Source organism: Uranotaenia lowii, chromosome 2 (genome assembly GCF_029784155.1).
Source record: "Uranotaenia lowii strain MFRU-FL chromosome 2, ASM2978415v1, whole genome shotgun sequence".
Lineage (NCBI taxonomy): Eukaryota > Metazoa > Arthropoda > Insecta > Diptera > Culicidae > Uranotaenia > Uranotaenia lowii.
In genome coordinates, this window is record NC_073692.1 from 100,392,249 (window position 1) to 100,406,223 (window position 13,975).

At 35.3% G+C, this 13,975-nt stretch overlaps 2 protein-coding genes across 5 annotated transcripts in view; one reads left to right on the forward strand and one right to left on the reverse strand.

Annotated features, from left to right (window-relative positions):
- LOC129748792 (leucine-rich repeat and calponin homology domain-containing protein-like) overlaps positions 1 to 2,578 on the reverse strand; it is a 234,464-nt gene extending 231,886 nt beyond the window's left edge. For all 4 annotated transcript variants that reach the window (XM_055743545.1, XM_055743544.1, XM_055743542.1 and 1 more), the window contains exon 1: positions 1,427 to 2,578. In XM_055743545.1, coding sequence (XP_055599520.1) covers positions 1,427 to 1,712 — 286 coding nt within the window. In that variant the 5' untranslated portion in view covers positions 1,713 to 2,578. The remainder of the gene's footprint in view (positions 1 to 1,426) is intronic.
- A 3,081-nt stretch (positions 2,579 to 5,659) lies between these two features.
- On the forward strand, positions 5,660 to 9,195 carry LOC129745873 (protein MEMO1-like). The gene is made up of 7 exons (XM_055739243.1): positions 5,660 to 6,047; positions 6,131 to 6,205; positions 7,388 to 7,469; positions 7,533 to 7,601; positions 7,673 to 7,897; positions 8,015 to 8,339; positions 8,405 to 9,195. The coding sequence occupies exons 2-7, from the start codon at positions 6,157 to 6,159 to the stop codon at positions 8,534 to 8,536; spliced, it is 882 nt and encodes a 293-aa protein (XP_055595218.1). The 5' UTR covers positions 5,660 to 6,047; positions 6,131 to 6,156; the 3' UTR covers positions 8,537 to 9,195.
- Positions 9,196 to 13,975: the final 4,780 nt, after the last annotated feature.

Consider the following 13,975-nt stretch of genomic DNA (forward strand, 5'->3'; position numbering starts at 1 on the left):
GATGGATTACAACTGCTAAAAATTTGAGCTTCCATGTCACATTTCCAAGAAGATTCTGTACTATCTGGTTCTAAAAACGTTCGAGTAGAAGTGATGATTTCCTGTGTATAATCAGCTGATGTAAATTTTTAAAATTAACCAGATTTTCCATCGCAATATTATTTCACTTTTCCCCTGTTTTGAAAATAAATCAGACCCAAATGATGCCTTGTATAGCTATTGCTTTATTTTGGTGTTGGTTTGCCATCAGCTTTTAACATATTGAAGCATCAGTGAGACCTAATCTTGCCATCAGGAAAAATACAACACGACGTTATATATAATGCTTTTATTTCACAACACAACCACAACCGAACAAGTTCGGCTTCATCAAGAAATTTAATATTCTTTGCATGTACTTTAGAATTGCTTCCCGAGCCTTTTAAAAAAATGTACATTTAACGGTTTTTTTTTAAATTCACATTTATTGATTGTCTCTTGGGTGGATTTCTTTATTATTTTTAATCTGTTAATATTATTGAAAGTTATCTTATGATCTGTCTCGATAAACTTTCAAACATTTTCAACGAAACAAACTATAGGCAAAATACCGGAATTCGCACTAATTTACCCATTGAAGTATTGTGGGTTGGGATGATAGTAGGAGGAAAGAAAAAATCACACCTCCAAGGTGCAAATCATCTCAAATGAAATTATGAATAATTAACACCTCGGATGGTTTAATTTGTTCTCGCATAATCTAAACACAACAGAACGATGCTTCAGTAACGGAATTGTTTCCAGCGGCTTAGGAACATTTTTGTAGGGAACAAATGGAGATAGAAAATAAAACTAAATTAACTCAAAATAATCGAAAACCAAAAGACAAATGTAAGTATTTTAATTTAAAAAGTTATAAATCGGAATTTTTCTTAGAATGTTTTTTCCTTAAACCAGCTCCCGGTCCAGGTGATTACGAATTACCGCCCATGATAGGATTTAGGGGCCACGATGTTCGTAAGGTGCGAAGTCCAAGCTATTCGATGTCCTCCAGGATGCCTTTCGGAGCCTGGCGCCCTACTGATGGACCTGGTCCGGCAGCCTACGATCCTCCGAAGATGGATTACATTCGACCGCGAGCACCAAGATTTACGATTGGATCGAAAAGTCTTCATAAATCGATCGATAGGAAATAGGTCGTTTTAAAGTTAAAAATAGAATTAATATTCAAACTAACTTTGTGTAAATTTAACTAGGTAGTTATGAATTAATAAATTAAGAAATTCTCAACAGTTTTTCCTAAATTTCTGATCATCTCTACTTCATTTTCAAAAGTCTACGTTGATTTTACGAAATCACAAAACTTTTAAATTTGTAAATAATTAGTGAAAGTTGAAATTTTAAAGTAATAAAATTAAGAATATTTATAAAAAGTAGTTTAACTCACCTGCAATAACCGTATCGCTGAGGTTGAACTTCCCGGCAGCCTTGGGAAAATCCTTCAGCTTCCGGCCGCTCAGCTTCAACTCCCCGCTCAGGTTGGCATCCTCAAGGATCCGTTCCAGGGACCGGGTAAGCTGACTGGTGGCCGCCAAATGGCCTCCGCTGGCACCGTTCATTGTGGCCGAGGATGTGCTCGCGGCTCCGAGGGAGCTGGCACCGGACAGTAGAGAACCGGAAGGCGACGATGACGAGTACAGGAGATTCGAAGTCTTCAGACAAGCCACGGCCATTTCCCTGGTGGCTTGTCAGTGGGGGGAAAATTGTGTGGGAGGGGTCGAGATTTTGGTTCTTCTTCGCTTTTAAGTAGCTTAGCAACACATCTGAGAGGGGGACACACTTTTGGTTTGAAGACCTCGGAAACCGAAAAAGACACAGACACTCGGATTATCAATTTCCAGAAAGTGGCCACTTTACTTCACTTCTGGTGGAGGGGTGGAATCGCCCTTCTTTAATCTTTGCACTAACACACTGATGTAGAAATACTTTTTATACTCCTGGGTTGGGATTCTGCACCTGCTCCCTTTTCAGGGATAAGATTTCAGGAAAATTTTCAACTGCCTTCTCTTTAACACTTTTTGCTTTTATGAACCATAAAATTGAAAGCGGGCAGAGGTTTATTCAATTGAATTTCGATAGGATTCGAAGTTTGACGACCCTTTATTCTTTGAGCACATTTTTTCTTCATAAATCGAAACGAATACCATTCGCACTTATTCGATGTAGACAATATTCTATGGGCATGGAAAACGAACGGCCCCGGAGAATCGACTTCGCAACTCCTCCCGGCTGGATTCCTGTTTTCACGCACACACTTCTAGAACAAACCTAACCAACTTGTACAATTTTCGGCCATACAAAAAACCGGAACACACTTCCCAAATCCTGCGGAAGTTAAAACGGCTAGCCTCACCACAGGTTGTTCGACCGATAATTTCGTTAGTAAATCGTAGAAAATATTTTTAAAATCACAAAATTGTCAGTAACGCGCGTCTTAATTCGCCTTTTTTTTATTTGTCTAGACTAAAAATAAACTTTACTTTTTCAAAATCGTGTCCACCGTTGCTACAAAAACGATCCAACTACTGTCTCGATAGATGGCTCTCAACGGACTGAAAATGGTTGAAGCCGCTCTAGCTACTCAAAGAAGAAACATCAACTAAAGTGGATTCTTCCAATGAGAGAAAAAGAGAAGAAGCATAGATAATCAAGCAAAACAAACCCCTTGATTGGTGAAAGCGCAAAAGAGAGCGAAGGTCCGAAACGACAGAGAGAAAAGAGCAAAAGCCAGAAATCTCCGGTCGTTCTCTCGGCAGAGAAGTTGTTTACATTTGTGTCACACACACATTTACAGAGCACATAAAGAAGACGCAAAATGAAACGTCAAACTTAAAAGGTGCTACACTCCGAAATTTGGAATATAAAATTTGTATTGTTTGTGTCTCAGAAATTTGGGAATCTTTTTTCGAATTAGGGGCCGTTCACATACCACGTGGACAACTTAGGGGGAGGGGGGTGTATGGTAAATGTCCACGCTTGCCCACGGAGAGGGGGGTAGGGGTTTGGGCCATGTCCACGTGGACATACTTGCTTCCAAAATATTTTCTGAAGGAGAATAAATATTAAGATGCTTAAATCAAAATATCAAAATTACAAAGCTTCCAGGAATTCCAGTTTAAGTTCAAACGATTAGTAGCCACCTGAAAGCAAGTGATAAATATGATAATTAAGAATTCGATTTTGGCAACATTTGATTTTGGAAACATCCGATTTTGGCACAAGTGTTAACGGTTGTTAGAAATCACAATACCCTTTAGTTTTCATTATAACTGGACCAATTTAATTTAGACAAACACCGAAAAAAAGTGTTCACGTTCTGAAAAGGTGATAAAATACAACAAAAAACAAGTTATTTTTAAAAAATGATAAAGTACTCAAAAATTACAAAAACATAAAAAATTCATAAAGTAAAAAAACAATTACTAATTAATGACTTAAAATGGTAAAATTCAACTAACAAAATTATGAAGAATGATAAAAACGGCAAATACGGCAAAGCAAAACAAAGATTATAAAAAAAACATGAATAGTGTAAAATGCATCGAAAATATGAAAAAATATAACTGTCAAATTGGATTGAGAAAAAAAAATTCAAATCTGTCCACGTGGACATCCGGGGAGGGGGGTAGGGATTTGCCAAATATCCACGCTTGTCCACGGAGGGGGAGGAGGGGGTCAAAAATCTCATTTTTTTGTCCACGTGGTATCTGAACGGCCCCTTATTTATAAGCTTTTTTCCTTAAAAGTTTATCAAAAAACAGAAAGACGTTTGACTAAAATATAACAAAGAAACATAAAGTTTCATTCATCCTATATGTGTGTGTTCGTTTAAAAAAAAACTTATATAACAAAAGTAACCAAATTATAAAAATACAAAGATATGTAACAAAAAAAGCTATGCAAAAATAATAAAAATTGCAAAAATGACGAAAAGATCATAGAACATGACACGAATTATAAAAAAAAAATTACGATCATACATGATTGTCATTTTTTAAATTTTTGTCATGAAAAATCACAACATAAACAAAAATGGAAATATTTTTTTAATTAAATCCTCAAAAATTCATAAAATGACAAAAATGTGACGGAAGACAAAAATAACAAAACGTACGAAAATAATTAGTTTCATAAAATCGCAAAAAATGACAAAAAAGACAATTTGACAAAAATGGGCGAATATACAAAATAAATAACAAAAATTATTTAAAAAAAAATTATAAAAAATGTTAGAGCGACAAAAATGACAAGGATAAAAATGACAAACATGACAATATTGAAAATAAACAAAAAATCATTAAAAAACACAAAAATGACAAAATTTCAAAAAATAAACAAAATATTCAATGGCAAAAATAACAAAATTGACAAGTATGACAAAAGTTTCTTAAACGATAAAAACGGCAAAATTAGAAGAAAAAAAATTAAAAAATTGAAACAAAAATTACAAAAATGAAAAATTTGATAAAAATGACAAATATTACATAATGACAAAAATTACAAAATTGAAATAAATTACACAAATCACAGAAATGACAAAAGTCACAGATTTTTTTTTCATTTCTGTCATTTCTGATATTTTTGTAATTTTATTTTTAATTTTTGTAAAAAAATTAAAAAAATACGTAAATGACAACTATGACTTAATTCACTTGTGACTTAATTGACAGTTATGATTTTATTGACAAAAACTACAAAAATTACAAAAGTGCAAAAAAGACTAAAAGTATACTATCTCACGTGATTATGGAAATACATTAAAATGCTCTGTGTATAGGAAAAATATGAATAAATCTCAAAAAGGATGAAAATTTCAGAAACAAAAAAAAATAGGCAAAAGCATTTTCCATACATTTGCCATTTTTACTCTACGTAGTGCACTAGCTTGGACTACGTACTCTTGACTGCGACATTTGTGCGAGCTCGTAGCCTGCGACCTGTCAAATCAGTGGAAAATCTGTCGGATTTCTACACGCTTTTACTTCACTCGAAAAATTTCGTTATTTATTTGCACTTCAAATATCGAAAGTCTGTTCTTTGTTTATCTGTGTTCCGAATGAGGTGGAAGAAGGAATGTCAAAAAAGAATACGCGAGAGAGACAGAAAGAAAGAGAAACAAGCCTCCTCAAAAGCTTGCAGAGATGCCAGGTGTCCATATTTTTCAGCCATTTTCCTGATTTTCGAGAGACCGTCAGGATTTTTCAAGAACTCTCGAATTGTCCTGATTTTCAAAAATTTGGCTTGGAAATGTTCTGTTTTTCAAAATAACATGTGAATCATAATCGAATTAGTTATTGAACTTCGAATAAATATGTAATAAAACTTGGTTAAACTCGTATAACCCATGGTAATCTTATAGGCTCAGATGATATTGAAATGGTATTTTTCGAAATGAACTGCAGGCATTCCAAAATCTGTTCAATTCTGTTGCATAAATTAGTGCGTTTACGGCACCTGTATTTCGCCTTTATTTATGCAATCAAAGTAGAGCTGCATATACTTCCATGGACTCAGAGGTGTCCTGAAAAATCCTGATTCTTTCCTTTGCGATGTCCTGATTTTTGACAAAACCACCTGGCACCCTGAGCTTCACAGACAAAGGACAGAGAAAAGTAACCAGACAGTCAGCCATCAATCTTCTGTTTGGCTCCGTCGAGTGAGCAGCCAGTATCGGTCACGCAGTTTGTCATCGCGAGTTTTCTTCTCTCGAGGAGGGCTGTGGTCGTTTTTCAAGTTGCTAAATTTCGCTTTTCCTCGTTAAAATTTCGCTTTGCAATCACGTCGAGTAGACGCGTCCAGTTAGTGTCGACATTTCGAACTAGGTTTCCGCTTGGAGCAGCTTCCGGTAGCCTCGTCCAAAGCGATCAAGTTTGGGGAGTTATTCTTGGAAAGATAGCCTTTTAAAATATTCATCACCTTTTTACGACGCCTTTCCCTTCCGGGAGAGCCATTTGGTGCGAGCGAGACAGACTAGGGTGAAGTGCATCCTTCTTGTTTGGGTAGAGTGGGTAAGTTGAACGGCTGATAGGCACTGTGAAAAAAACTCATTTAAATTACGTTTGTTTTTTATTGAAAAAAATTATAATTTTAGGTTTTTGTCATCAATAACTGAACAATATGACTTATAGAGAAGCTTCTCATGCCGGAAGTTGGTATACGGATTCAGGTGAGTACATATTTTTGTTATTTTTTCAAGTAACACTATGGGAATTTTTAAACAGCATTTTTGGTTTCTTTATTTTAAAATCTATTTAGAAAAAATTAAGCTTTCTCAATTCAAAACTTTTGTCAGATTTTGCCTTATCTACTCTATAGTCTACTCTCAGTCTACTGTCCCATATGCAAAAACATCAAATCGATAGAAACGGTTTTAAAGTTTTTTCAACATTTTTGTTGATTCTGCGCCTAAAATGCCCCTTTTTCTTTTTTTTCTGCACAAATACTTGAATAGATGCCCCATAAATATGGTTCTTGCTTGATAATTAAAAGCAAGATATGGAAGAGGCGAATGAACTAAATATTTAAAGCCCCTATAAATCAATCAATCGATCAAATCAAAAGCAAGAAATGATAAAAGTAAACCTTTTGAACTACATTTTGCTGACAAAGTTAAAGTATATAAAGAGAATTTGGATGGTAAAAACTTTCTCTTAACCCTAGTCCAGTCCGGTCTGTTGTTGTTTTTGGAAATATAAGACCGTCTCAGTGTCTCCTGAAGAAAATAGAAGACAGTGAGAATGATTCCAGACCAACTGTCTCCTAGTGTGGACGAGGCTTTGAAGGATGATTCAGCTCTGCTGTTTGTTGCTCACTTTACGTGACACTTGACTATCCCGCGGTGTGAAATTTTCGTCTCAAAAAGGCCGGGGTGTCTTATTTTCTTTTCAAAATTAATGGTTCCACTACAATTTTCCCATAACATTAGGGATACCTCAATAATGCCTATTACTGCTTTTATATCAAAATCTACACCAAATTATGCTTACAGCTGCCTGTTAATTACTTATTTTGGCGTTCGCTTGCTATCAAGAGGAAATTATTGAAACTTCAGTTATGCCTTATTTTGCTATCGTATGGCACCAAATTGTGTTGTCAGATTGCTGTTGACACCTATTTTTTGGTCGATTTAGTCTTTTATTAGATAAACCAAAATATAAAAATAGTATCGTAAAAAGACTGCAAATTTTCAGTTTTCACTTGTTCCACTTTTTTCGGCTGATAAATTCTTGTATGTTCGCAAAAACTTGACCCAGCATCCTTTCTTAAATCCTAGAAAAAGGTTTAGTCTTGATTCAGGTTTTTTTTTCAATAATGACATCAGTTTTATAATGTTTATCTGTTGTTTCAGGTACCGAACTGAACCGCCAATTGTCCAAATGGTTGGATGATGCTGATCTTACCTTCGGACCGGCCCGTGCTATCATCGCTCCGTAATTTCAAATTTCTGTCATAATTTGTTTTTTGAAGTACTAAATTGATTTTCTTTCCAACAGACATGCTGGCTACCGTTACTGTGGCGCTTGCGGGGGCTGGGCCTATCGACAAATTAGTCCTGCTGTGGTGTAAGTTTTCCTGTTTTTTTTTTTTTTTTTTTTTTTTATAAAGATAAATTCATAATTATTTCTCATTTTAGTAAGCGTGTTTTCATCCTCGGCCCGTCGCATCACGTGCGGCTGTCCCGGTGCGCACTTTCGGCGGCTACCTACTGTCGTACCCCCCTGTACGATCTGAAGGTTGATCAACAAATCAACTCGGAACTGGAAGCCACCGGCCACTTCAAGTGGATGGACCAGAAAACGGACGAAGACGAGCACAGCATCGAGATGCACCTTCCCTACGTGGCCAAAGTGATGGAAGAGTGAGTATCAGGCGGTGTATTGCTAATTTAGATTGAATAGAATAAATCTTTAATATAAGTTATTCAGTTATAAACCCCTTCAAACATATACTAATAACTTTTCAAAAAATGTCACAGCTTCCGCGATCAGTTCACGATCATCCCGATCATGGTTGGCTCGATTACCGATGAGTGGGAGGAAACCTACGGCAAAATTTTGGCCCCCTACCTGGCCGACCCCCAGAATCTTTTCGTCATCTCGTCCGATTTCTGCCACTGGGGTGCCCGGTTCCGGTACACCTACTACGAGGAACAACACGGACCGATTTACAAGTGGATCGAGGTCCTCGACAAGATGGGTATGGATCTGATCGAAACGATGAAGCCGGAAAGTTTCGCCGAGTATTTGCGCAAGTACAACAACACCATTTGCGGTCGCCACCCGATCGGAGTGCTGCTTCAGGTAAGTTGCCCTTTTAGGGAAAAAGTTCAAGAATCAGTAAATCAGTTTTTTTTTCTAATTTTTAGTCGGTGGATGAGCTCAAACGACGTGGCTACCGGATGAGCCTGAAGTTTCTCAAGTATGACCAAAGCAATCAGTGCTGTGATAAAAAAGACTCCAGCGTCAGCTATGCCTCAGGATCGTTAATTTTCGAATAAGACAAAAATATAAATATCTATATTTTACATTTGTGTTTTCGCAACAACAATATTTTTTTAAATTAAGGAAAGGTTTATATACTAGTTGGACTAATTCATGAAATTATAAAAGATAAAAAACAAGAAAGAGTGAGAGGCACAGATGAGGCACTGAATTATATTAACCCAAACAAAATTAACAAGAAACTTTAAGAAAGGTAAGAACAACTCAAGAGAATTTTAATATATACATAGTTTTGTTTTCTCGTGAAAAATAAAACATCTTCTAAAAATTCTCATCTGTTACTTTAGGCTGTTTGCTCATTTCGTATTAAAATTTTACATCAAACGTTCAATTTTTCCTGGTTTCCAGCATGAGGGAACAGAAGGAACTCAAGCGTATTATGTTTAAATTTAGAATCTATATTATATTTACGCTTTCGACAGAATTCAAATCATGTGTAAAATTTAAGAACTGATGTTTTTCGTTCTATTATCTCAGCAATAAGTTTTTTCCTAGTTCGATTCTGATTTAGTTTTGTATTTTGTTTTACGAAAAGCTAGAGTAGTTTTTTTTCTTGCGTTGACATCTCTTAACTATTGTCGGTGTAATACGGTTTGTATTCATGTAGCTGTTTTTCAAAGAGTGAAGACAAATAAAATTATTAGAACAACATCTAGGTCTGCTGTTTTTTCTTGATTCCCGATTTATCCCTGAAATATTGAACAAATCGTGCTACCATTCATTTGTTGGGTTACAATGACTTCTTGGTTTTAGGGTTAATTTAGTTGTAATGTTAAACGTGGTCAACGTTTTCAATTTTACGTGGACGAGTTTTGATACTCCGTGTTACCATTTTAGATGTCTTTTTCAGTTATTGCACCACTAACTCACATGGAAGAAAGATCCACCGTCAATGAAGATTTTGTGTGGCTTCGAGGACAAATGCTAGAAGATCCCTTGAAGACCGAGCAAGTCAGCTATCGACAGACCGTACAGATCAGCTCAAACGTTTTACTCAGCAGTTTTTTATGGATTCATTCTCTAAAGAGTATAAAGACGATTGACAATGAGTCGAGCGTAATAATAGTCTCAAAGGAGACTTAAAAGAGTCTCAAAGAAGACTTAATAAAGTCTCCAAAAAGGCGTTATAAAAGTATCAAATGAGACGTAAAAAGTCTCAAATTAGATGTCAAAAAGTTTCCTAGTAGACATAAAATGTCTCAAAGGAGATGTAGCAAAAAGTCTGAAAGAGACATAAAATATTCTCAACGTAGAGACTCGAGACTCAAGGGAGACATTATTGAGTTTCAAAGTAGGTAATATTCAAAAAAGTTTCCAAGGAGACGTTGTAGGAAAAGTAGTCTCGAGACTCAAGGGAGACATTATTGAGTTTCAAAGTAATATTCAAAAAAGTTTCCAAGGAGACGTTGTAAGAGAACGTAGAACAGACTCAACGAAGAAGTGAAAAAGTCTCAAAGGAGACGTAAAAAAGTCTCAATCAATCAGACATAAAAAGTCTCAACAGAAACAAAAAGAGTCTCAAAGGAGACATAAAAAGACTCACAGGAAACATAAAAAAACTCAAAAGAGACTTAAAAAAGTCTCAACTGGGGATTTTTTTTTATTATCTGACAATTTGCGCCGGGGGTCTTCAGATTTTCCCCAAAATTGAAAATTTGGTTCATTTTTGCGACTTAAAAATACATGTATTTTTTCAGATTTCTCACATTTTTATTTTTTGAGTTAGCTTCGGTTAGATTTTTTTGTAAATAAAAAATAAACATTTTTCAAAGCTACATAACTCTGTTGTTTCTTAACGGAAATTATAAAATAGCACATCAAAATGCTTTGAAATTTTATCAGCTTTCCAAATAGAATAGTTGAAAAAAATTAAATAATGACCTTCAACATGAAAAGTTGTAAATAAACTTTAAATGGCGTCTAAAAGTACCGTCTGCACCACCGAATATTTTGCAAAAAATACCATTGTATAGCTCGATTTATGATGCAACTTTCATCTGAAGACACCAAAGTGGGCCATTAACACCTTGAAGAGTTATGAAAGAAATAATGACAATAAATCTCTTTTTTTGCATCGAAAACAAACAATGGTCGAACAACTGCATTCACATATGGAGATAGCAAGCACTTCTAACAACATGGAAACAAAAGAACTTACCAAAGCAGGTAAAAAACACTACTTTTTCGTGCTTTGTAGAGTGTTTGCAGCAAAGCTGACTTTAAATTTAAACCAAAATTCTGAGTATCGTATTGTTTATGTGATATAACTAATAATGCGAATGTTGCTTTTACAACCTGTTCATATACTATATAACTTATTAATTTTTCGATCAAAGATCATTGTGAAGCATAATCAATGACAATAGTAGAAGGTTCAGTCCCTGTGTTTGGGATCACAAAAATGTGATTAAAAATTGAAATATGGACGTGCTTTACATAGTTTTTATATCGGGAGCTAAGCACTGGACACCAAAATCCTTTCCCATTGATCAAAAAAGTATGAGAAAGTGGCACAAATGTTGTAGAAATAATCAAAGAGCTCAGTATGGCCAGCCCAGGCTGTAAAATGATGAAAATATGATACTTTTACCGTATTCGTTTTCTACATTCGCCCAGTTTTGAGGTTTACCATACTAGAACGAACATTATTCGTCGTCAGTGTTTTGCTACCTCGATCGCTCACACACGAATCTTCAGTGTTCCACCGTCCATTTTAAATCAAATCTGGGGAATTACGGATGCAAAACTGAGCGCATAAACTTCTAAAAATGACAGTAAAATGTGCATAACTTGTTGTGACCTGGTGCAAAACTGGGTATAAACGAATACGTTAATAGATTTTTGGATATAACATGAAGTCAGTTAAGCTGCAACAATCTACCGCCCCTTCTTTCATAACAGTCCCATATACAAAAATAAGCAAGCGAGACAATCAGCTTTTTCTGTTTTGGAATATATTTTTAAGTTGTGACCACCACTTTTAGCATAAACGAAAATCGTTTCTAGGTTGTCATAATAAATCGTTAGGCCTGAAATATTCGAAATTTGGTTATTGGTAAGGTCGAGAGCACCATTTTTATTCATTATGGGACTGTTAATCGACCATATTTGAAACCTTTTTCGAATCTACTAGCATAACAGTCCCATACAAAATATATTTTTTTCACCAAGCTACTTTCTAAGACTTAAATTTGATCATTTTTGAACTCCAAAATGCAATTGTCAGAAAAAGAAACATACTTTTGCAAAAAAATATCATGAATTCCACATTGTAATTCAGGTATATTTCATATAGGACAGCCACGAATTGATTTTTTTTTCGAAATTTCTAGAACAAAACCTCTTTTTTTAGTCTTTTATGTTGAAGCCTTATGTTGACCTAAAATGACGAAAATTCATATGGGACTGTTATGCGAGTAGGGGCGGTCTGAAAAGGACGAAAAAATAGTGTTTTTTACCAGCTTTGATAAGTTCTTTTGTTTCCATGTTGTTAGAAGTGCTTGCTATCTCCATATGTGAGTGCAGTTGTTCGACCATTGTTTGTTTTCGATGCAAAAAAAGAGATTTATTATCATTATTTCTTTCATAACACTTCAAGGTGTTAATGGCCCACTTTGGTGTCTTCAGATGAAAGTTGCGTCATGAATTGAGCTACACAATGGTATTTTTTGCAAAATATTCGGTGGTGCAGACGGTACTTTTAGACGCCATTTAAAGTTTATTTACAACTTTTCATGTTGAAGGTCATTATTTATTTTTTTTTTTCAACTATTCTATTTGGAAGGCTGATAAAATTTCAATGCATTTTGATGTGCTATTTTATAATTTCCGTTGAGAAACAACAGAGTTATGTAGCTTTGAAAAATGGTTATTTTTTATTTACAAAAAAATCTAACCGAAGCTAACTCAAAAAATAAAAATGTTAGAAATCTGAAAAAATACATGTGTTTTTAAGTCGCAAAAATGAACCAAATTTTCAATTTTGGGGAAAATCTGAAGACCCCCGGCGCAAACCCGTCAGATAATAAAAAAAAATCCCCAACTGAGACATTAAAAAAACCCAAATGAGAAATGGAGACTTATACCGTATTTTTTTTCACCTGGAGGCAAACTAGAGGCAACCTAGGTTCGCTCTAACTGCTGTCATCGTGCTCATTTATTGCTCGAGAGGCAACCTAGGTTCGCTCGAAAAAGGGACGGAGTCGCCCTGAGAAAAAAAGTCAGTTTTGCGAGAAGTTCACCAATACTCTCAACGTTGTTGTCAAAACATTAAACAGCTGTTTTTGGCTGAAAACAAAACAGTTGAAATAATGAACGGGCAAATGATTATTGCCCCCGCATAAATCAGTACCATAAAATGACTATTACTGTAATCTTTCTCCTGAGACACCCAAAAGATTACCCTAATAGTTATCAGATTATTCAAGGATGATTATATGAATCGTTTTGGGTATCGTTTGGACACACTTTACGATACAGTGAACGGGTTGTTAAGTAGAGTTATGATTCAACAACGATTCAAATGCAACGAACTGGTTGGATCTTACATGTTATCTTTTGTTAATGATCTACCCATAAAATGAGGATGATACGATGTATCTTCAATTATTAATAATGAGATTAGTAAAAAATAAATATAAGTTAGAGTTACTAAAGTTTGTTTATTCAACATTTAATTATAACACATTTAAAAAAAATTCTTTAAAACATAAGATTAATGAACCTCTACACAATCACACTACACTAAAAACGTACACTTTATAAGCGGTTCCATTGAGGCAGTATGTTCCCGAGATGCTGAGATGGTGCCGAGGATGTAGATCGGGAGGGTTGGTGTTACCTGTAGTGGCCACAATATTGAAACCGTTTCCATCTCATTATCCTTCGGCGCTCCCGTCGGATTCGTTTGCGATTTTGCGCCCTCGTCTGAAGCCGCCTAAAATTGCCTTACAGCTCCTGGAAGGAAAAATATTTTTTAATAGGCATCCTTTTTCGATTAAGATTACTTCAAGTAAGGTACTCACCATTACCATCAGAGTAGGTGCAATCTCCGAACGTTCCGACTCCTTGAAAATTGTCCCGAACTAAGCCGCGGAAGATTTTTTTCACAACCCAGGCAAACTCAGCCACGTGTTTTGGAATGGCAGCAGCAAAATTGATGGCGTGTTGCAAAAATACTCAATTTGTTTTTTTTCACCATTTATTGAATCTTTCAAAAATAATTCGTTATCGTTTTATCGCGTTGCAAAAATTATCTTTTTGATTTTAAGAATATCAATCGTATCTTTCGGAAATAATATTTTTCCGTTCTAGCAAAGACACATTGAGCCAAGATGCAATTTCCCGCATAGCAAAGTATGATACACTTAAACGTCCGTATTATTCCATTCTGATAACATTAATAGTAACGTGTCAAATTGCATCTTGGCTCAATG